The sequence below is a fragment of the Callithrix jacchus genome, chromosome 7 (genome assembly GCF_049354715.1).
Source record: "Callithrix jacchus isolate 240 chromosome 7, calJac240_pri, whole genome shotgun sequence".
NCBI lineage: Eukaryota > Metazoa > Chordata > Mammalia > Primates > Cebidae > Callithrix > Callithrix jacchus.
In genome coordinates this window covers 49,549,962-49,573,366 of record NC_133508.1, presented here as the reverse complement: position 1 = coordinate 49,573,366, position 23,405 = coordinate 49,549,962, and the positions used below count along the sequence as shown (strand labels likewise).

General features: G+C 53.7%; 2 protein-coding genes across 9 annotated transcripts in view; one reads left to right on the top strand and one right to left on the bottom strand.

Moving 5' to 3' along the window:
- The window catches only part of DRAXIN (dorsal inhibitory axon guidance protein), a 31,299-nt gene extending 26,054 nt beyond the window's left edge, over positions 1-5,245 (bottom strand). Inside the window, exon 1 of the mRNA XM_035307740.3 lies at positions 4,871-5,245. The gene's annotated coding sequence lies outside the window, so the exon portion shown is untranslated. The remainder of the gene's footprint in view (positions 1-4,870) is intronic.
- MAD2L2 (mitotic arrest deficient 2 like 2) lies at positions 4,895-23,384 on the top strand. Of its 8 annotated transcripts, none has more exons than XM_017974327.4 (9): positions 4,895-4,972; positions 17,855-17,906; positions 17,999-18,117; positions 20,199-20,270; positions 20,857-20,957; positions 21,630-21,724; positions 22,020-22,093; positions 22,553-22,645; positions 23,051-23,384. In XM_017974327.4, exons 2-9 carry the CDS (start codon positions 17,867-17,869, stop codon positions 23,090-23,092), a joined length of 636 nt encoding a protein of 211 aa, XP_017829816.1. In that variant the 5' UTR covers positions 4,895-4,972; positions 17,855-17,866; the 3' UTR covers positions 23,093-23,384. The 8 variants fall into 8 exon arrangements, with proteins under 8 accessions (XP_017829816.1, XP_002750346.1, XP_002750347.1 ...); XM_002750300.5 differs by lacking the exon at positions 4,895-4,972 and adding an exon at positions 5,073-5,311; XM_002750301.7 differs by lacking the exon at positions 4,895-4,972 and adding an exon at positions 17,325-17,431.
- Positions 23,385-23,405: the final 21 nt, after the last annotated feature.

Here is a 23,405-nt window from a genome sequence, read left to right as displayed (position 1 = left end):
AGGTTCAAGTGATTCTCCTGCCTCAGCCTCCCGAGTAGCTGGGATTACATGCACTAGCCAACATGCCCAGTTACTTTTTGTATTTTTAATAGAGATGGGTTTTTTCATGTTGGCCAGGCTGGTCTCAAACTCCTGACCTCATGATCCGTCCACTTTGGCTTCCCAAAGTGCTGGGATTACCGGCATATGCCACCACATGCCCAGCATTTTTTTTTTTTTTTTTAAGTAGAGACAAGGTTTCACCATGTTGGCTAGGCTGGTCCCAAACTCTTGACCTCAAGTGATAATTTTGGGAGGCCCGCCTTGGCCTCCCAAAGTGCTGAGATTACAGGTCTGAGCTGCCACGCCTGGCGGGAGAGCAAAGGTTTATAGAGTGAGCGGGACACAGCGAGGGTGAAGTAACTGTAGTTGTTGTTACTATGGGAAAGAGAGACAGAGGGAGTAAGGTGGCGGGCGGGGGTGTGTGGGGGGTGCGGGGTGGGCCGGGAGTTTTCTGGAAGCATTTGTACATCTGTGTCTGAGTGTGCAAAGGGCAGGCGCAGGTGGCTGTGTCCTCTGTCCTCGGTGGGGTGATCGATGGCAGGGCAGGACCATCCTAGGCCAGCCTGGCGTGGACCATTGTCTTGGCAAATGAGGTTTGGCTTCCCTGCAGGGGCAGCTCCATCTGCTTTTATTTTCCCACAGTAGCCTTGGGATTTTCCACCCACCCCAGGCCTCACACCTTAAAAAACCTGGGGCCTCCTCAGAGGCCCCACCCATCCAGAGGCCTCCAGCTTTCTGGCCCAGTATTCCCGCTCACCTCCTGAGCTGGGTCCTATCTCCTGCTACATTACAGGTACTTGCAGCCCTTCTTCCTCCTCTCTAGGCAATTTATGGGCGGGGAGGAAGCAAGCCTCAGCCCCCGTATTCCTCAGGATTCATTATCTTGGTACCCAGACCATTTAGCTTGGCAGAGGCTGTTGTGGAATGGACAGACTCCTGGAGGCAGGCCATCCTGGGTGTGGATTCTGGCTGTAGCACTTAGTGGCTGTGTGACCCTGAGCAAGTCAATTAACCTCTCTGGGCTTCATTCCCACATTTGAGAAATGGGTATGTTTGTTTGGGTATTATCTATTGTTCTAGGCCCAGATCTCTATATGCATTATTTAACTTGACCCTTTGAAGTAGATAATTTTTTTTTTTGAAACAGAGTCTCACTCTGTCACCCAGGCTGGAGTGCAGTGGTGCAGTCTCGGCTCACTGCAACCTCTGCTCACTGCAACCTGTGCCTCCCGGGTTCAAGCTATTCTCCTACCTCAGCCTCCTGAGTAGCTGGGATCACAGGCATGCACCACTATGTCCAGCTAATTTTTGTATTTTTTTGTTTGTTTTAAGTAGAGACAGGGTTTCACCACGTTGGCCAGGCTGGTTTCGAACTCTTGGCCTCAAGTGATCCAACCACCTCAGCTTCCCAAAGTGCTGAGATTGCAGGTGTGAGCCTGAAGTGGATAATATTTTTCAGATGATATAGCAACAATGGCCGTGTAGGAACATTAAGACAGTGACTCAAGGGACTTGCCCAAGGTCGCCTAGTAGAGCAAGTGATAGAGCTGGGATTCGAACCCACAGCCATGTGACTCATGGGATTCATTATCCCTGCTCCATCACATTCCAGACTCCTCCTCATGCTGCCATTCAGTAACGAACACCAGCCAGCAGCTGCTGTGAGTCTAGGGTAGGTGGCATGAGCTGGGGCTTGACCCAGAGCCTGCCACAGAGAGAACAGCTGAACACCGTAAGGCCCACAATGAGCTCCTTCCAGTTGCTCTGTGTTCTAGCAGGAGCCTCATCCCTCATAACCGCCCCTTCAAATCTATCCCATCAAGGGAAGTCATGGTATTGGGGCATGGGGGGTTGCCAAGCTGGGACCTGGGGTGGCAGAGCCTCTAATAGCAAGGATTCAGCCATCTTCCCACAGCCTTCCTCTTCCTGGGGACCATCGGCCACAGCGGCTCACCCCTGAGAGGAAAGGGAGGGCTGGAGTGGGGCAAGCAGAGAGGGCCAGAGAGCTAGAGAGAGGCAGCTCCAACCCAATGGGCCAGAGCAGGGGTGCTCCTATGACCTGCCCCCACCACACCTGCCCATGTCTCTGAGGGAAGTTGCTGATCTTCCCAGGCTGTGTCGTCAGGAAGGCCAGGGTCCCTGCTCCATCACCTTCCTGGTTGACACAAGCAAAGAAACTCCCTCCAGGTCCCATAGCTGCTGAGTGATCAGCTGGGCTTCAAACCCAATCTGCACGGCTGGGGTGAGCCACTCCCTCTCTGGTCTCTGTTTCTGCCCCTATAATCAGGCACAGAGACCACCCTCATCTTCCAGAGTGATGCAGAGCCTCAGTACTACAGGGGATTTCCATGCAACTTGCTCTCCCTCCAACTTCCCCACCCAGCTCTGCCCTGGCCTGGCCAGCAGGACCCAGCAGAACTCAGCGAAACACTGGGGCTTACAATTTTCAGTTCATTCCTGTGCCTTTGACCGGGAATCACATTCAATATGACAGGTGTGCACAGAGCCCCTACTGCACGCCGGGCACTGGGACAATAAGCAGAAGGGACCCACCCCAACCCAGGGAGGAGCAGACCCCTCTTAGATAGGGATCATGCGGTGCAGACCGCAAGAGACAGAGAGGCAAGGGAGTGCAGGGGGGGCTTCCCACAGGAGGGGACATCAGACCTCCTTGGTCAGCAAGGACAGAAGGGCTGAAATCAAACATAGGGCAGGGCAGAAAGAGCCCTAGCAAAAGCTCAGAGGACGGGCTGCGGAGATGGTCAGCTCTCCATCGTTGCTGCAACCTGGGATGCAGAGGTGGCAATGCTAAGAGACAGGCAGGGCAGCACTGAGCTGGGCTGAGGTCTCTGTAGTTAACTGAGTGGCCACATCAAGCCACTGAGGGCTGTGGGTTGGGGAGAGGGGGTGAATTGAATAGTGGGGAGGAAGGCAGAGGAGGGGGTAGGGAGGAGCTGAGCAAGGTTCTCGAGCCTCTGAGTTGGCAGGGGGCAGAGACAGTATGAAGGGCCAGGTTCACCAAAGCAGGGCCTGTCTGCCAGGCAGGATTTCGAGCAGGAGCCTGGATGGGAGATGTTGCGGGGATATCCGGCTTTCCTTGCCACTAAAGAGAAAGGCTCCAGTTGCCAGCCCTGGCTGTGGCTGAAACCAGAACTCAGCCAGGGGAGCCTGGAAACTGCCAGCTGAGGGGTTTCCCTCTTCTGAAGTTGCCCTCATTAAGACACTCAGGCCATGTCACTGCCAGGCTCCTGGAATGGTGTGTCACCTGTTATGACAACCTAGGCCATGGTCAGGGGGCTTGGGCACACAGCAGGTCTAGGAGCCAGCAAGACAATTCTCCAGAGGAAAGGAAATGGCCGGTGAGCCGGTGTCTCTATAAAAGACATCACTGAGGTTCAGAATTGGGGGTGAGTCATGGGACGCCTTCTGAAGGGCAACCAGCTGTTGGCAACACCAGCGAAGCCACACTGATTTCACTTTGAAAAAAGTGACCCTTTGGCCCTGATTGTTTTAACTGATTTTAGGACAAGCAAAGAGGAGGAGGAGAAAGAGAAGAGTGCTTGCAAGGGTGTGGACGCCCGTATGGGCACGAGAGGGTGATGGTGATGGTGACAGGAAGTGATGGGGGAAGAGGCTGTGGCTGGGGGCTTACTCTGAAGTGTCTCTAAGCCTTAACTTTGAGATCCATTTCTGCCGAACCCCCTATCCCCAACCCGCTCCAGGTCTGTAGATACCCCCCCGCCCCCCCCCCCACGGGCCTGCGAACTAGCACCAGGCTGCACCCCACTATTTCCAAACACATCCCTTTAGGTAGGGACTAGCGCCATCCCTGTTTTGTGACAGGAACACTGAGGCTCAGAGAGGTGCATTCCTTTGTCCAGGATCACTCTCAGAACCCCACGTGCCCGACCCCAGACGCATGGTACTGAACCAGTTCCAGACACCGTGTGTCACCGGGCTGAAGGTAGGCAGCGTGGAGTGGGCACACCAGGCAGGGAAGACCACCGCGGGGAGAGGGAGGCCCAGGGAGCACCCAGCCCAGGAAGGCGAGGACGACTTGGCGGGAAACCCCGGCCCTCTCTCATCTCATACCCCGGCCCGGAAGGCGGCTGAGACCCTTGGCAAGTGGACGGAGAAATGCCAAAAGCCTGTGGTGGAGAGCGGGAGGCCACAGGAGAAAGACCAGCGCCGTCGGGGGTGCCAGGCTGAGTACTGGCCAGGGCCCAAATGGGAGGGCGCGGGGCCACCAACGGTGCTGGTTCCGGGAGCACTCAGCGCCCCCACCCCGGCCACACACCCCAGCCCCCAGGGCAGCCTCGATAGGGGCGGGAGGGCACGCCCTCCAGCTCTGCCCCGGGCTCAGGGAGTCTTCGAAGGCATGTTTCTACAGTGGCGGACTGGGGTCTCCCGCCTGAGAGACCACCCGGAGACTCAGAGACAGAGGGACAAAGGGAGACTGGGTCCCGGAGAGAGAAAATTAGTGCAGAGGGGGCGAGTGGGCGCGAGCTGGGACCCCAAGAAGGCGGCGAGGGAGCGCGGGAGGCCGAGTGTCAGAGCGTGGAAAAGTGGGCGTCCGGCTGCAGGTGGACGGACGGGGAGACGGGGAGCAGAGCAGGGGCTGCGGGGAGACGCGTCGAGGAGCGGAGGCGGCTGAAGGACTGGCGGATGGACGGGTCTGAGGGCTGGGAAGGAAGCAGCATCCTCACCTCCAGCCTCGGGACCTCGCGCACTCCGCCCCTGGGCGCGCCAGGTAGCCCACCTTTGTCCGGGCTTGCAGCCAGGTGCGGCGGAGGGGCGGGGCCAGGGGCGGGCCGAGGCCGTGCCTTACCTGTCCGGTCGGCGGGGAGGGGGCGGAGGGGCGCGGAGCCGAGCGCCCGCGGGAGCCGAGCGTAGCCGAGGGCGAGTCGCGGAACTGGGACGGCGTGGAGAGGTGCGCGGGCGGCGGGAGGATGTGCCCAGGCTGAGCCGGGCTGGAAGGAAGGGGGAGTGGGCGGGCAGGAGGGAAGGGGGCGGGAGCGCGGGGAGGGGACGGAGGAGGGGCGGCGGGCGGCGGGCTCGTCGGCCCCCAGCCGCGGGGCAGCCCCGGGGCCGGGCCCCGCGCGCTCCCGGCCAGCGCGCCCTCGCCAGCTGCGCTCCGCGTTCCGGGCCCGCTCCCCAGAGGCCTAGGCGCCGCCGCCGTGAGGGCGCCGGGCAGACAAAGGAGGCAGACAAAGGCGGGCGCAGCCCAGCGGCCGTGCAGGCACCGGGCGAGGCGGGCCCACTCCTCCCGGTGCGTAAAAGCCGCCTCGGCGCGGCCCAGGGCGCGTGGGACGGGAGGGGCTCTGGCAGCGGTGGCGCATCTGGAGCGGCCCCGCGGGGAGAGAGCGACAAAGGGCCGCGGCGGGGTGTCCTCGGTGGACCCCAACAATGAAGCGAGGCTGGGCGCGAGGTTGCGGCCGCGTCTGGCCGGGCAGGGGCCGGGGTCGGCAAAAGGATTATTCCGCCTAGGCTGTCAAAAGGGACAGAAGAAATGCCTAGGGCGGAGGAGGCGGTACTGGGAAAGGCTGGGCCTTTGTAGCAGCAGAAAGTGCGCAGAGTGGGCGGGCAGGGTTCTCCGAGAGGTCGCTCCTGGATGTGGGGGCACAAAGGGTCTTCAAAGTGCTACCAGCTCACCTGGGGCGCCGGCGGCACACTTGTGCCCCCTTTCCCGATAGGAAAGGGAGAAAGACAATCTCCTCAAGACACACACACACACACACACACACACACACACACACGCGGCCCGCCTCTCGCCACGCCCCGTCCAAAGCCGGTCTGAAGCTTCTCTGTCCGTTCCGACCCGGACAAAGCCAGAGCTGGGGCCGGCTCATCCATCACCGCGCGGGGCAGTGTCCTGACGACCCGGGGAGTCCGGGAATGCTGGGTTATGGGTCCCGTGGCTCCCATAACTCACGACGGGGTCAGTGGGGCCACGGACTCTGCAAACATCAAAGAGCGATGGGGACGGACTCCCATACGTGCGTAGCAGCGCTCCTACCTGCGGCCCTGAGCTCGCCAGGTGGCTTCCATCTCGACTGTTTTCTTCTTTCTACAGCATGTGGTAAATTATAACTTAAAGGTTTAAGAACACAATTCTGCCGTCAGGCTGCATGTCTGTATTCCTCTTCTGCTGCCGTCCCCTGTGGCCTCGGGCGAGTCACCTAACTTCTGAGCTCATGATCACACCCCATTATCAGGGTTCCAGGATTGAAAGCAGTGTCCTGTGTAAACAAATCATGTTTCTGAGGTCTGGAGCATAGGAAATGCTCCCGAAAACTTAGCTGCCATTGTTACTGTGATATTACTCGCCTGGTGGGCGCCGGGATGGTTTGATGAGAACACTGGACTGTTTATTCACTGGAAGGCTTGAGTCACCCATCCCGTAAATACCTATTGAGCACCTACTATGTGCTGGCACAGGAGGTACAGTAGTAAACAACATCGGCAAGAATTCCTGCTCCGATGGAGCTCAGATTCTAGTGAAGGAGACAGAAGATAAGTGAATAAATAAATATAAATGATGTCAGGTTGTGATTAGCGCTGTGAAGAAAAATAAAGGACATTACAAAGCATGAAGGGAAGAGGCGCTGTTTTATAGAAAGTTCTTGGGAAAGGCCTCTTTGGTGGGGCCATTCTTTTGGCAAAGGAAGGGAGGTAATGAGCCACGTGATTGTGAGGAGAAGACTAATGCAGGCAGAAGAGCCAGTGCAAAGGTCCTGGGGCAGAAGTGTGCTTGGTATATTTGGGGAAGGAGAAGTGTCAGGCTGGAACAGAGCGAGGTGACATCAGAGAGGGAGCTGGGATAGGACCATGTTGTTACTGGAAAGGGGTCCCGATCCAGACCTCAGGTAAGGGTTCTTGGATCTCACACAAGAAAGAATTCAGGGCGAGTCCATAAAGAGTTTATTAAGAAAGTAGAGGAGGTATAAACTAGTGAGAAAAAATAAAAAATAAAATAGAAAAAGAGAGGAAAGCTGGGCACCGTGGCTCACGACTGTAATCCCAGCACTTTGGGAGGCCGATGCAGGCAGATCACCTGAGGTTGGGAGTTTGAGACCAGCCTGACCCACATGGAGAAACCCCGTCTCTACTAAAAATACAAAATTAGCCAGGTGGGGTGGCACATGCCTGTAATCCCAGCTGCTTGGGAGGCTGGGCAAAGAGAGTAAAACTCCGTCTCAAAAAAAAAAAAAAAAGAATAAAAAAGAAAGTAGAGGAATAAAAAGAATAGCTACTCCATAGACAGCACAGCACAGAGAGCTGCCAGTTGCCCATTTTATGGTTATTTCTTTTTCTTTTCTTTTTTTTTTTTAAGATGAAGTCTCATCTGTCACCCAGGCTGGAGTGCAGTGGCGCAATCTTGGCTCACTGCAGCCTCTGTCCCCCCGGTTCAAGCGATCCTCCTGCCTCAGCCTCCCGAGTAGCTGGGATTACAGGCTCCTGCCACTGCACCTGGCTAATTTTTGTATTTTTGTTTAGAGACTGGGTTTCAACATCTCTGCCAGGCTGGTCTTGAACTCCTGACCTTGTGATCCATCCGCCTTGGCCTCCCAAAGTGCTGGGACTATAGGAGTGAGCCACTGCAGTTGGCAGTTATTTCTTGATGATATGCTAAACAAGGGGTGGATTATTCATGCCTTCCCTTTAAAATTTTTTTTTCTTTGAGACAGTCTCACTGTGTTGCCCAGGTTGGTACAGTGGCACGATCTTGGCTCACTGCAACCTCTTCCTTCTGGGTTCAAGCAATTCTCATGCCTCAGCCTCCCAAGCACCTGGGATTACAGGCACCATGCCCAGCTAATTATTTTTTATTTTTAGTAGAGACAGGGTTTTGCCATGTTGCCCAGGCTGGTCTCAAACTCCTGACCTCAGGTCATCTGCCTGCCACGGTCTCCCAAAGTGCTAGAATTACAGGTGTGAGCCACTGTGCAAGGCCTTTGCTTCCCCTTTTTAGATCATAGGGTAACGTCCTGATGTTGCCATGGCATTTGTAAACTGTCATGGCTCTGGTGGGAGTGTAGCAGTGAGGATGACCAGAGGTAGCTCTCGTGGCCATTTTGGTTTCGGTGGGTTTTGACAGGCTTCCTTACTGCAAACTGTTTTAGCAGCAAGGTCTTTGTGACCTGTATCTTGTGCTGATCTCCAATCTCATCCTGCGACTTAGAATGCCTAACCTTCTGGGAATGCAGCCCAGTAAGTCTCAAACTCATTTTACCCAGCTCCTACTCAAGATGGGGTTGCTCTTATTCAGACACCTCTGATACTATGAGCCTGCAAAGGCCACGGCGAGGACTTGGGCTGTTTAAAGGGGCCATGAGCAGAGCAGAGACATGATCCGACGTAGGTTTTTAGCAGGTTTGCTGATTCCTAAGGTTGGGAATAATTTACAGTGGGACAAGAGTGAAAGCAGGACCAGCTAAGACCAGCTAAGAACAGAGAAGAGACAATGGTCACCCGGGCCTGGGAGAGGGGGCAGCGGGCAGTGGACATGATTTGAGTCATTGAGAATAGAGCTGTGGCCCAGCATTCATGAGCCGGGAGCAAAACCTTGAAGTCTCTGGATGAAATGCTGCTGCAGTGACTGTCCCCTGGCTGGGTGATCTTTCAATGTGCTTGGAACTGGGGTGATACAGTAGGAAAAGGTGGATGTTAGGAGAGGCCTGGACTCCTATCCCATCCAGGTTATGGCGACTTTGGGGTCTCAGTTTCCTTGTCTGTAAAATGAAGTACCTGAGGCCGGGCACAGTGGCTCATGCCTGTAATTCCAGCACTATGGGAGGCTGAGGTGGGCAGATCACTTGAGGTCAGGAGTTCGAAACCAGCCTGGCTAACATGGCAAAACCTCGTCTCTACTAAAAAAAATAGAAAAATTATCTGGGCATGGTGGCGGGTGCCTGTAATCCCAGTTACTCGGGAGGCTAAGGCAGGAGAATTGCTTGAACCCGGGAGGCGGAGGTTGCAGTGAGCCGAGATGATGCCACTGCACTCCAGCCTGGGTAATGGAGCGAGACTCCATCTCAAAAAAAAAGAGAGATATTTGAGTGGCCAAAGTAGACTCCAATATTCATCAGCTGATGATTGGATAAGCAGATGTGGTATATCCATACACAGGAGTAGTAAAGGAATAAAGTATCAATATATGACTCAACCTGGATGAATCTTGAAAACATTATGCTAAGTGGAACAAGCCAGACATAAAAGGCCATATTTTGTATGATTCCATTTACATGAAACGTTCAGTATTGGTAAGTCCAGGTCAGGCGCAGTGGCTCATGCCTGTAATCCCAACACTTTGGGAGGTCGAGGTGGGTGGATCACCTGAAGTCAGGAGTTCGAGACCAGCCTGGCAAACATGGCAAAACCCCGTTTCTACTAAAAATTTAAAAATTAGCCAAGCATGATGGCAGGTGCCTGTAGTCCTAGCTACTTGGGAGGCTGAGACAGGAGAATCGCTTGAACCCAGGAGGCAGAGGTTGCATTGAGCTGAGATTGCACCACTACAGTCCAGCCTTGGTGGCAGAGAAAGACTGCATCTCCAAAAAAATAAATAATAATAAGCTGGGTGTGGTGTCACACACCTGTAGTCCCAGCAGCTATTATGGAGGCTGAGGTGGGGGTATCGCTTGAGTCCAGAAGGTTAAGGCTTCAGTGAGCTGTGATTGCATCACTGCATTCCAGCCTAGGTGACAGAGTAAGGCCCTGTCTCCAAAAAATAAAATTCACAAATAAAAATATTGGACAGCCCATAGGTCAGAAAGTAGATTAGTGGTTTACGAATTAATGTACCTGGTGGCACACTTTGGGCATCAGCAACCCTTCTCAAGACATGGAGTGATGAAACTGTTCTAAGTTAGAGGGCAGTGATGCACAACTTTGTGACTATACTATAAACCACTGAATTGCACCCAGTGAAAGGGTGAACTTTATGATTTGTGAAGTATATATCAATAGAGAAGTTTTTTTTTTTTTTTTAAGTGGCAGTTTAATTGGATCAGAAGTTCTTACCTTGTGGTCCAGGATGGCTTCAGAATATCTGGATACTCCTGGCGTTGTATAAGACATTTAGAGTCTCAGGCTGGGCGCAATGGCTCGCGCCTGTAATCCCAGCACTTTGGGAGGCCATGGTGGGCACATCAGTTGGAGTCAGGAGGTCGAGACCAGCCTGGCTGACATGGTGAAACCCTATCCCTACTAAAAGTACAAAAGAATTAGCTGGGCATGGTGGCGCATGCCTGTAGTCCCAGCTACTCAGGAGACTGAGGCAGGAGAATTGCTTGAATCTGGGAGGCAGAGGTTGCAGTGAGCTGAGATCATGCCATTGCACTCCAGCCTGGGTGACAAGAGCGAGACTCTGTCTCAAAAAATACATTTTGTGTCTCGGATAGAAGCTCAGAGTTTAAGAACATATGACCAGGCTAGGTGCAGTGGCTCATGCCAGTAATCCCAGAGCTTTGGGAGGCTGAGGCAGGAACTCCGGAGGCCAAGTGTTCAAGACCAGCCTAGGTAACACATTGAGACCCTGTCTCTATGAATAAAGAAAAGAGCAGATGATCCCAGTCACTGAGAGGTCAGCAACACTGGGGAATCAGTAGACCCCTACGGAGGGAATGGTGTGTGAGGGTTTTGCTCTGGCTGAAGTGTTGAAAGCCATCTCAGGTCAACTGTCCAGGTCAGGCCTCATATCAGGAGGCCAGGTGAGAGCGGAGAGGAGCCGTCCACCAGAAGCCCTTGCCTTTAGGCATCTTGTTCCATGATCCTGCATGTCTTCCCTAGAGCACCTTGGGAGTTGCCTGCCGCCCTGGGAAATGGAAATGGGGCCATGGAGGTGCCGCTAAGGATGGTTTGGATGGGGTTTTGAAAAGTGTGAGAGCTTGTTCAGAGTGTTTGCTCTGGGGACTTAAATAGTGTATGTAGAGCTTAAGATCACAGTCATAACAGCCATTAATTGGCCATTTATATGTCAGGCCTTGTGCACTTTATTTATTTATTTATTTTGAGATGGAGTTTCGCTCTTGTTGCCCAGGCTGGGGTGCAATGGCACGATCTTGGCTCACCTCAACCTCCGCCTCACGGGTTCAAGCGATTCTCTGCCTCAGCCTCCTTAGTGGCTGGTATTACAGGCATGCGCCACCACGCCCGGCTAATTTTTTGTACTTTTAGTAGAGATGGTGTTTCTCCATGTCGGTCAGGCTGGTCTCGAACACCTGACTCCTACTGATGTGCCCGCCTTGGCCTCCCAAAGTGCTGGGATTACAAATGTGAGCCACCTCGCCCGGCCTTATTTGCTTATTTATTTTTTGAGACAGAGTCTCACTTTGTCATCTAAGTTGGAACGCAGTGGTACAAACATGGCTCACGGCAGCCTTGATGTCCCTGGCTCAAGTGATCCTCCCACTTCAGCTCCCACTTTGCTTGTTCAGGGCAAACAGTCTGGACAAGCTGTCGCACTTTTCAAAACCCCATCCAAACCATCCTTAGCGGGATTCCCATGGCCCCATTTCCATTTCCTAAGGTAGCTACAGGTGCATACCACCATGCTCAGCTATTTTTTTTGTAGAGTTTTTGCCATGTTGCCCAGGCTGGTCTTGAACTCCTGAGCTCGAGTGGTCCATCCACTTAGGCCTCCCAAAAAGCTGGGAATATAGTCGAGAGCCACCGTGCCTGGCTTTGTGCACTTTATATTTTTACAAATATGAACATAAACACTTGCTCTTGGCTCAATCCTATGAAATTGGAACTACCATCATCCCATTTTACAGATGAGTAAATTGAGGATCAGAGAAAGAAGGGCCTCACAGCTGGTTAAGGGGCAGCACTGGAGCAGCATGTTGGACATAAAAGCAGGTCCAGTGGGTGCTGGGGACAACCTACAAAACATGCCATAGCCCTTGCTTTTGTTTTAGAAAAAAGCTTTTCTCTGCATAGCCACAGCCCAGACACTGAAGTTGGTGTTTTTGCTCCTTATCCAGACTCAGTTGGGATTCAAGTCAGGCAAGTGGCGATGAGCCACTGTTCACCATCATTTCATTCCTCTGTCATTCATTCTTTCATTCACTTATTTAACACACATTCACTGAGAACCTGAATTTGGGCTGGGCATTGTAACTCAGCCTGTAATCTCAGCATTTTGGGAGTCTGAGCCCAGGAGTTCGAGACCAGCCTAGGCAACATGGTGAGACCCTGCTTCTACAAAAAATTTAAAAAATTAGCCAAGTGTGGTGGTGTACACCTGTAATCCCAGGTACTCAGGAGGCTGAGGTAGGAGGCTCCCTGGAGCCCAGGAGTTTCAGGCTGCAGTGAGCTATGATTGCCCCATTGCACTCTATGCTAGGTGACAAGGAGAGACCCTGTCCCTGGAAAAAAAAGAGAGAGAACCTGAATTTGGCCAGGCACAGTACTGAAATAATGAATGAGGCTGGGTCCCTTCCCAGGGGTATTGCCATTGGATGGGCCTGACCATCAGGGTGTTGGGGGATTGTCACCAGGCTATGTGTGACTCACTCTGTATGTCCCCCGTACTCCATGGGATTGGTGTCCTGGGAAACTTATGCAGGGTGGGAGAGATGATTCATTCTGCCATAAGCCTGATGGGGATGGGAGGGGTCTGGAAACCTCATCACCTGGTTCGCTCACAGTGTGTGTGTTCCATAAACCTCAGCAGACCCCAGCAGTCCTCTCCTGCCATGCAGGGCTTGTCTTTGCTGGGCTGGCACTCAAGGCTCATCTTCTCAGTTTCCACTTCAGGGTCTTTTGGGAGTGATTTTCCCTCCGTGCCATCGCAGATCCTCAGGGACCTGCTCTAGTTGGCAAATAAGCTCTCACTCCTCCTAAACACCCATCCTTCCTTCCCAGCCACCCTCCTACATATTGTCATTATGGTGAAAAATATGCAAATAACTTTGAACAACAGTCTCCCAGCAGATGGGTGTTCAAAATTGTAATAATTTAACCCCATAATGTAATCTGGATCCTGTGACCATCCATCATGCTGATGCGATTAAGATATGAAAACCAGATGCTGAAGAGCCCGTGGGTGGAGTCCAGGCAGAGCTCCCCCGATGGTCCCATGCTGACTCGACCCTCTGCCCCTGCCCCACCCTCATGGAACCTGAGGCCATCAGAGGTTTAGTGAACATCTGTCTGGCCTGTTCATTTCACTAATGAGACCAAAGCCTTTTGGGGGTTTGGGGTCAGAACTGTTTGAATCCCTCCCCATCTGCTTCTTAGCCCACCTTCCTTCTGTTTGTGATTGGATGTGAACCCAAGGCCCAAACACAGACATTTTTTTTTTAATTGCAATGATTTTTGGTTACGTGGATAAGTTCTTTAGTGGTGATTGCTGAGATTTTGGTGCACCCATCACCTGAGCAGTGTACACTGTACCCAATATGTAGTCTTTTCATTTTTTTTGTGAGACAGAGTCTCGCTCTGTCACCAGGCTGGAGTGTAGTGGCACAATCTCGGCTCACTGCAGCCTCCGTCTACTGGGTTCAAGAGATTCTCCTGCCTAAGCCTCCCAAGTAGCTGGGATCACAGGCGTGCTCCAAGATGCCCAGCTAATTTTTTTTTTTTTTTGAGACAGAGTTTCACTCTTATTGCCCAGGCTGGAGTGCAATGGCATGATCTCAGCTCACTGCAACCTTCGCCTCCTGGGTTCAGGCAATTCTCCTGCTTCAGCATCCTGAGTAGCTGGGATTACAGGCACGCGCCATCATGCCAGCTAATTGTTTGTAATTTTTTTAGTAGAGACGGGGTTTCACCATGTTGACCAGGATGGTCTCGATCTCTTGACCTCGTGATCCACCTGCCTTGGCCTCCCAAAGTGCTGGGATTACAGGCTTGAGCCACCGTGCCTGGCCTCATTTTTGTAGTTTTAGTAGAGATGGGGTTTCACCATGTTGGCCAGGATGGTCTTGATCTCTTGACCTTGTGATCTGCCCACCTCGGCCTCTCAAAGTGCTGGGATTACAGGCGTGAGCCACCAGGCCCAGCCCAATATGTAATATTTTATCTCTCACCTTCCCACCCTTCCCCTAGAGTCCCCAGAGTCCATTATGACATTCCTATACCTTTGTATCTTCATATCTTAGCTCCCACCACTTATAAGTGAGAACATGCTGGGCGCGGTGGCTCAAGCCACCTGGTCAACCATGATCGAGACCATCCTGGTCAACATGGTGAAACTCCGTCGCTACTAAAAATACAAAAAATTAGCTGGGCATGGTGGCGTGTGCCTGTAATCCCAGCTACTCAGGAGGCTGAGGCAGGAGAATTGCCTGAACCCAGGAGGCGGAGGTTGCGGTGAGCCGAGATCACGCCATTGTTCTCCAGCCTGGGTAACAAGAGCGAAACTCTGTCTCAAAAAAATAAAAAATAAATGAGAACATACAATATTTGCAAACCCAGGTATTTTAATCCACCGGTTTCTAGTTGACAGGGTGGGTACCCACCCCAGTGTTAAGAGCTGTTGGAACCTCAGTTTCCTCAAGGAAAAATGAGGGTTGGGTTTAAGTCCTCCAAGGTTTTTCTGACGTTCTTACCTCTGTGTGTCAGGAGTTCTGTGGGTGGCTTGTACTGTGTCTTCTCAGGGCAGAGGGCTGGGGCTGGGAGCCCATGTAGGGAATGCCTGACTTGAGTCCCCAGCCCCTCACACTGTGTCCTGAAGGCCATCCCACGGGAGTCATTCAGTTGTCAGTTTCCCCACCCTGGGCCCCAGTCCAAAGGACTACTTTGCAATTGCCCCCTATGACCCCCACTGCTGTCACCAATGCAAAAGCTGCTTAAACAGCCTCTGGAGAGGGAAAGGAAAGATCCTTGGTTTCCCCAGTTCTGCAATGACTCAATCTCAAGGAGCCATGGGACACTGTCTATAAGCCAGTGAGCACTCAGCCAGCTCTTTATGGAAATGGCATGATGTGGGCAGTGTCCCCAGGTCCTGAGAAGGGTTGCTGTGCCCAGCATGTGCTGCCAAGTGCATCAGTTTCCTAGAACAAAATCATCCATCCCTGTGGGTTGAGCATCGCAGTTTTACAAAATGCAGATATTCTCTGGGAATAGTCCAAACCTCTGTGGTGATTCCCACACTTTGCTGGGCATCCGGGCCCCTGGGGAGCTTGTTAAAGGGCCAGCGCCCTGCTGTGCACCCACCTCCATCAGGTTGCTCTGGGCAGTGGGGCAGCTGTGATTAATGGGCTCCTGGGGGATTCTGATGCAGATTTCCTAGGACTGCATTTGAAGAAATGTTTTGCTGACATTCCTAGCTTAATGGGTTACTTACAGGTTACTTTTACCCTCCGCTAAAGAAGTCTGGAAATGCAGGTTTGAAGGCATCTGGTTGTGGGGGAGGGATCCAGGTCTCCTATAATGAGCTGTAAACCATAAACAAGTCTGGCTAGATCTGTGTCCAAACAGACAACGGGACTACTAACAAGCTCTTAACGTCCCCGGAGGTCACAGGCATAGTCCTCTTGGCTTCTGGTCCTGACTTGTTGCCCACTCACTCCATGGCTGCTTCTCAGATCTGAGTTTTCTCACTTGTAAAATAAGGGGGCTGAAGATAGTGGAAGCCCTGGTGTCAGCAGAGGCATCAGAACTGGGTTTGAATTCCCACTGTATGATTTTGGCTAATTAGAGAACGACTCTGTGCCTGTTTAACCATCTGTAAGGTGGGGCTATAAAATGGAGACTTAGCTGCTAGGGTTAATTAGAGAATTAAAGAAATCAGTGTTTGACACATTAGAAGTGCTCGATGCCTGTAATCCCAGCGCTTTGGGAGGCCGAGGCGGGTGGATCACGAGGTCAAGAGATAGAGACCATCGTGATCAACATGGTGAAACCCTGTCTCTACTAAAAATACAAAAAAATTATCTGGGCATGGTGGCACATGCCTGTAATCACAGCTACTCAGGAGGCTGAGGCAGGAGAATTGCCTGAACCCAGGAGGTGGAGATTGCGGTGAGCCGAGATCGCGCCATTGCACTCCAGCCTGGGTAACAAGAGCGAAACTCCGTCTCAAAAAAAAAAAGAAGTGCTCGATGTTAGTAAATATTTTTTATTTTATTTTATTTTATTTTTTGAGACGGAGTTTTGCTCTTGTTACCCAGGCTGGAGTGCAATGGCGCGATCTCGGCTTACCGCAACCTCCGCATCCTGGGTTCAGGCAATTCTCCTGCCTCAGCCTCCTGAGTAGCTGGGATTACAGGCACGCGCCACCATGCCCAGCTAATTTTTTTAAAAATATTTTTTAGTAGAGACGGGGTTTCACCATGTTGACCAGGATGGTCTCGATCTCTTGACCTCGTGATCCACCCGCCTCAGCCTCCCAAAGTGCTGGGATTACAGGCTTGAGCCACCGCGCCCGGCCAATATTTTTTATTATTTTAATAATATCATCATCTCTGAGGGCTCTTTCAGGACTTCCAGGCAGAGTCCATGCCCCTGGGGGACTTCGGAACAGTAAAATGTAGTGGGAGTAGGGACCTCGGCCAGCGCCCACCCCATCAGCTGGAAGACTCGGGCAGGGTTATTCACCCTTCTGAACCTCGCTTGACTCATCTGTATAAAGGGAATAGTCACAGTAACTGCCGCATGGAGTTACTCCGAGGACTTAGTGAGATAATCCACGGACACACTTAGTCCAGTGCCCAGCACTCGGCTGGAGCCCCATAAAGGTCAGCTATTGTTATGAAACGCATGACAGGAAGGGTTCATCCTCTTGGGCGGTCATGTCAGGCGGCATTTGGGTTCCCGGTGGGGGCGGGGCGGGGGCGGCCCCAGTACACGCCTTTTAAAAAATTTTTTAAATTTCACCCGGGTCTTGACAACCGGTGCACCCCTGTCTTCCCCTGTTCCCTCCCCCGAGCCAGAGGATTCGCTTTTGGTGGGCAGCTGCAGAAATGGTGACCTCGGGTTAGCTCACTTGTGGCTGCCCTTAGTCCCCAGCTGCGCCCTTCCCCCGGCCCTCCCCAGCCACCCCTATCCGCCCTTTCCGGCGCCTGCTAGAGCCAGAGAAGTGCTCTCTAGGGGAAGATACGTAGCGATCCGATGCCACGAGGAGTTCAACCCTGTGTTTTCTTCGCTCCCACCCGAAGTCGAAGGGAGGTGGAGCCGCGGGTCTCAGCCCCTCCCCGACGCCGGGGCCCGCCCCCCGGGTGCCAGCCCGGGTTTGGTCCGCGCGGGAATGGGCGTGGCCAGGGCGTGGCAGGAAAGTGGGCTTGGCCTGAGCGTCGGGCTCTAGGACCCGCCGGAACTCCGCGAACGTCACCGAGCGGCGCCGAGGCCCCGGGTTGAGCGGGAGGCGCGATCCGTCCGGTCGGTGGCTCCCCGCGGCGGGGCCGGGCTCGATCCCGGGCGGGAACCGATCCCAGAGCTGGTACCAGGGTAAAGGGAGAGGGGGCGGGATTCGCGCCGGGAGGGATTCTGCCGGGCAGGGGGCGGAGTCTTATTCCAGCCCAGCTTTGCTTTCCGCGTGTCCGGCTTTGCGCTCCCGGCACTGCGCATCCAGCTGTTTCTGCGTCCGCGGCCCTGTCCTTTCCTCGGACACCCCTGTGGTCTTTCCTACCCCTCGAGCGGAGGGGTGAGGGAGCGCGGGCGGTTAGTGGATTGAGGCTGATGCCCTCAAACACGGACGCCAACGTGAGGGTGGGAGTCCTTCCCAGCTGTCCTAAGCCTGTGCGAAGCGGGAGGTCCTGCCCCAGTTCCCACAGACGGTGGGGCGGGAAAAGGCGGTGGAGGCGGGCGGGTTCTGGGCTCCTGAGTCTCTGGAACTACCCCCTGTCCTTGCCCCACCACCCAGGTAGCGGGAAGGATGACCACGCTTACACGGCAGGACCTCAACTTTGGCCAAGGTAGGGAGGCTGGACCTGCGGGCCCCGGGGGGCGGGTGGCGTCTGGGCCTGCGGGCTTCGCCGAGCGCACCACCGGCTTGTGCCCCCTGCAGTGGTGGCCGATGTGCTCTGCGAGTTTCTGGAGGTGGCTGTGCATCTCATCCTCTACGTGCGCGAGGTCTACCCGGTGGGCATTTTCCAGAAACGCAAGAAGTACAACGTACCGGTCCAGGTGAGGCTCGTCCCAGAACCACAGAGTGGGTACAGGGTGGACTTTTAAAAACTCTTCGGTCAGGTGCGGTGGCTCACTCCTGTAATCCCAGCACTTTGGGAGGCTGAGGCAGGTGATCACCTGAGGTCGGGAGTTCAAAACCAGCCTGACAAATATGGTGAAACCCCGCCTCTTCTAAAAATACAAAAATTAGCCGGCCGTGGTGGCTAATGCTTGTAATCCCAGCTACTCGGGAGGCTGGGGCAGGAGAATGGCTTGAATCGGGGAGGCAGAGGTTGTGGTGAGCTGAGAGTGTGCCGTTGCACTCCAGCCTGGGTGAAAAACTCAGTCTCAAAAAAAAAAAAAAAAAAAACCTCTTCCACTTCTGGCCACCTCATTCCCCAGGGCTCTACCCTTGCCTTCCAGTTCCAAAGTAGGGTTGCCTACCCACCCCGCAGAAGGGAATTTCCCTTGCTAGAAGTTAAGGAACAAGGCCTAATAAGAAATACCCTGGCGGCATGGTTGCACTTTGAAAGAGCTCCTGAAGCTGGTGAACCTTGGTGTGAGGAGGGGATTTCCAAAAACCTCCAACACCTTCTCCTTACCATTTACCCTGAACTCCGTCTGCTAAAAGGCACACAGAGCAGTGTGCATGGCACTGTAACTCCAGTCCCTAGAAGTACCTGTCTCTCAAAGGCACTCAGGAAACATGAGAATAATTGGTAGAAGCTTAGAGGACATCCAGGTGGTCCCGGCTTCAAGTCCCCATACCACCATTGTTTTTTCACTTCCAGTATAGTTTCAAGATGTTACCTGAGATATTCAGCACTTTATTTTTTATTTTATGAGACAGAGTCTTGCTCTGTCGCCCTGGCTGGAGTGCAGTGGTGTGATCTTGGCTCACTGCAACCTCCGCCTCCCAGGGCCAAGTGATTCTCCTGCCTCAGTGTCCCGAGTAGCTGGGATTACAGGCGTGTGCCACCACACCCGGCTAATTTTTGTATTTTTAGTAGAAACGGGGTTTCTCCATGTTAGCCAGGCTGGTCTTGAACTCTTGACCTCAGGTGATCTTCAACCTTGACCTCCCAAAGTGCTGGGATTACAGGTGTGAGCACTTTATTATGAAGTAGGTTTCGTGTTAGATAATCCTGCCCAAATTTTGAGTGTGTTTAGGTAGGCTTGGCTAAGCTGTGGTGTTCGGTGGGTTACGTGTATTAAATACATTTTCCTCTGGTGATATTTGATGGGTTTATCCAAACATAATCCCATAGTAAGTTGAGAGTCACCTTTACAGGGAAAAGGAAAAAGAATTGACACTGAGCACTCACTGTCTACTAGGCACTTATCTCATCTAAATCCTCACTTTTTCTTTTTGAGATCTTCATAGATGAAGTGATTGAAGCTCAGAAAAGTTAAGAAATTTGCCTGAGCCCACACAACTCCTTAGTTCTTAACTTTTGAAAGCTGATTACATTTTCTTGGATCCTTTTTCTGGAAAAACGCCCAAGTGCACAAAGATATAACTTTAGGGTTTTTTCAGACTCTGGAGGAATCCATGAGCCCCACATAAGAACCCCTAATGCTATATTAAATGCTCATGTTTGGTTTGAATTCTTATCTTTTTTTTTTTTGATGGAATCACGCTCTGTCACCCAGGCTGGAGTGCAGTGGCTCGTTCTTGGCTCACTGCAATCTCCACCTCCTGGGTTCAAGCGATTCTCCTGTCTCAGCCCCTTGACTAGGTGGGATCACAGGTGCCACTGCACCTGGCCTATTTTTGTATTTTTAGTAGAGACTGGGTTTTGCCATTTTGGCCAGGCTGGTCTGAAACTCCTGACCTCAAGTGATCCACCCGCCTCAGCCTCTCAAACTGCTAGGATTATAGGAGTGAGCCGCTGTGCCCAGCCTGAGTCTTATCGTCTAACTTCTTTCTCCATGGATACATTCACAGTTCTAAGTCTCATAAGGGATAGTGGGGTTTCCTGGGTAGGGGCCCTAGAAAGCTGCTGGGCCTTTGACAGAAGGTGGACTTGAGCTCCTGGTTGTGTTGGGTGGTTTTCCCATCTGTGCTTTGAGCCTCACTAGCAGTATGTTGTGTGCAGATGTCCTGCCACCCGGAGCTGAATCAGTATATCCAGGATACGCTGCACTGTGTCAAGCCACTCCTGGAGAAGGTGAGGGGGCACTGGGCCTCCCAGCCACCTCACCCCATGCTCACCCCTGTCCCTCTATGCTCACAGGTGGGATGGGGCGATGCTAGGATTCTGTGGGGCCCTCGTGGCTCTAATACCCAGAAGCCTGCACCCTGCACTCTGGAGACCATCCCAACCCAGGGACAGGCCCCAAGGCATGTGGACCACGTTCAGAGTATCTTGGGCCTGGGAGCCTGGGTTGGTGGAGCTGGCTCTGAGTAGGGGCTATCCCAAGAGGGTTCTGGGTTCTCATACCCATCCCTTGTTTTCTACCCTAAATGTTCTGTCTGGGCTGAGCCCCTCAGGGTTTCTTCCCCATCTAGTCCTGATCTCAGACTTCCTGGGACCTTCCCTGTGGGCCCCAGGCATCCTCTCAGCCTGCACCACTCACGTCAGAGGGTGCCAACTTCTCAAACCCTCTGTCTGGGCTCTTGGGGACCCCCGGCCTAGCAGCCGAGCTGGGCTGTGACAGGGTTTCCCATCATTCCTTGGGCAGGGGGGTGGAGGTGGGGTGGTGGAGTGGGGGTGGGGTGCCTGGCTCTGTAGTGGGGGACTCCTCTCCTTGCAGAATGATGTGGAGAAAGTGGTGGTGGTGATTTTGGATAAAGAGCACCGCCCAGTGGAGAAATTCGTCTTTGAGATCACCCAGCCTCCACTGCTATCCATCAGGTGGGCTGTCCCTGCCCCTCGCCAGCAGGCGTCAGGTCTGCCTCTGGCAACACACCCACCCCTTTAAGGCGGCCCTTGAATACCTTGGTAAAGGGCTGGGAGGAGAAAGGGCAAGACTGGCCAGCCTGACAAGGGGACAGCCTGTGAGCAGCTGAGATGGGTCCAGAGAGATGACATGAGCTACCCAGGGTTACCTGGGTGGGGGTAGAGCTCAGGACACAGAACCAGTTTCCTGCCTTCCCAGGCAAGTCCCCAGTCAACTGGAAGTTGACCTCTGGCACACGTTAGTTGGTCAACTGCATGCTTTTGATGGTGACGTCAGGGTGTTGGAATCTGGCACCAACCTGTTCCCACGGGCTGCGTGGCCTCAGGGAAGCCCTTTCCCCTCCTGGCTTGGTGTCCTGGTTCTCCGGCCTGGCTGCACATGAAAACCATCTAGGGAGGCCTCCTCGGACCTCCCCCTTACCCCCTGCCCCAGTGGGATTGGGCATTGCTTTTACACTCCCTTGCTGGTTTGAATTATGTGGATCAGATAGGGAGCTGGGCCCCAGGCAACCAACAGTCTCAAGAGGCAGTGGAGTGGCTCCATACCCCAGGTCTGCATCCAAGGTCAATTGCCTGAGGTGGAGGAGAGGGTGCCAGTGTGACGGGAAGACCTCCTCTCATTCCCAGCTCAGACTCCCTTTTGTCTCACGTGGAGCAGCTGCTCCGAGCCTTCATCCTGAAGATCAGCGTGTGCGATGCCGTCCTGGACCACAATCCCCCAGGTGTGTCCTCCCCACCCTCTCTTCCCTTGGCATTTCCATGGTTATCTTGGGTTGGTCTGTGTTCCCAGGTCTGTTTGCTGCTCTGAGCCTCATCTCTTCCTAACCCCTGAGAGTCCACCTCTTTCAGGAAGCTTCCCTGATTGACTCCACCTGGCTTTCATCTCCCTATTGACTGGGCCTTTTCTTGGCACTTGTTTTGCACTCTGCTCTGGGGGGCTGCCAAGTGGGAAGAGGCTGGGCCCAGTGGCAGGCACCAGGGCAGCAGGGAGCCTCCACCAACCTCTTGCCTCTCCAGGCTGTACCTTCACAGTCCTGGTGCACACGAGAGAAGCTGCCACTCGCAACATGGAGAAAATCCAGGTCATCAAGGTGAGGGGAGGTGGGTCGACCTGGGCGCAGGCTCTGGAAACTTGATGCCGAAGTTCCAGGCGGGCAGAGGTGTTGCCTGTGACCAGCTTCTCATTACGTTGGGGCAGCAGCGTGTGCACCCAGCAGGTCCTCAGGCCTGGCCACTGCTCCATCTAGGCATTTGGGGTAGTGAGGAGCCCAGGCGTAGCCACCTGCTGGGGTCCCGGCTCATCCTGGCTCTTCTGAAGTGGGAGCTCTCTGGGAGGGGTCCTAGGGGCTTGGTGCTTGTTCATCATCTGGTTTCTATGGACTCGGCCTCTGTGGGGGGTGGGGGGTCCTGGGGTCTGCATTACCAACAGCTCCCTGGTGATTCCGAGGCTCAGGTTGGAGGCCCCTGGTCTGGAGTGGGAGGGGCAACAAAGAGAGAGCAGGCCAGGGCCCTGCCCCCTGTCACCCCCTTGACCTTTGTCCCTTCCCTAGGATTTCCCCTGGATCCTGGCAGATGAGCAGGATGTCCACATGCATGACCCCCGGCTGATACCACTGAAAACCATGACGTCGGACATTTTAAAGGTGAGCTTCGTGGGGACCTGGGAAGCTTTATTTAGGGGATACTTAGGAAGTGAGTTGGACATTTTAAAGGTGGGCCCTATGGGGACCCGGGAAGCTTTATTTAGGGAATGCTGAGGAAGTGAGTCGGACATTTTAAAGGTGAGCTTTGTGGGGACCTGGGAGCTTTATTTAGGGGATGCTTAGGATGTGAGGCCCGGTGCTGAGGCCTTGTTAGAGGGCTTGGAGGGGAGGAGGAGGGAATGCCTGGCAGAAAACCTCCTCCCATCTTTACTCTTCTCCTTTCCCTCCGCCATGGCCACGAGGCCCCACCCTTGGCAGAGATCTGCTGACCAGAGGCTTCTGGGTCCTCCAGCAGAGATGCCCTGGCTGTCTCACTGACCGTGGCTGTTTGCTTGTGTCCATCAGATGCAGCTTTACGTGGAAGAGCGCGCCCATAAAGGCAGCTGAGGGGGCACCTGCCACCCCACTGATGCCCGAACTGTCAGACTTTGGGGGATCCCCACCTAGGGCAGTGCTGCACGGCTGCCCTGATTCCAAGTGCTCTTATCACCTGTGTGTGGATCGTCCGCCCCAGCCTGGGGCAGCTCAGGTCTACTTGGAGGATGCCTCCCCCAGGAGGGCAGTGAGGATGCCGTGACCTCGACTTCTCAGCCTCCTGGGGTTCTGCCGGCCAACACTGTCTGTCTCAAATACTGTGCTGTGAGTTGTTTTAATAAAGGGGCCCCAAGGGCTGGCCTGAGCTGAGCTGTCACTAACCAAA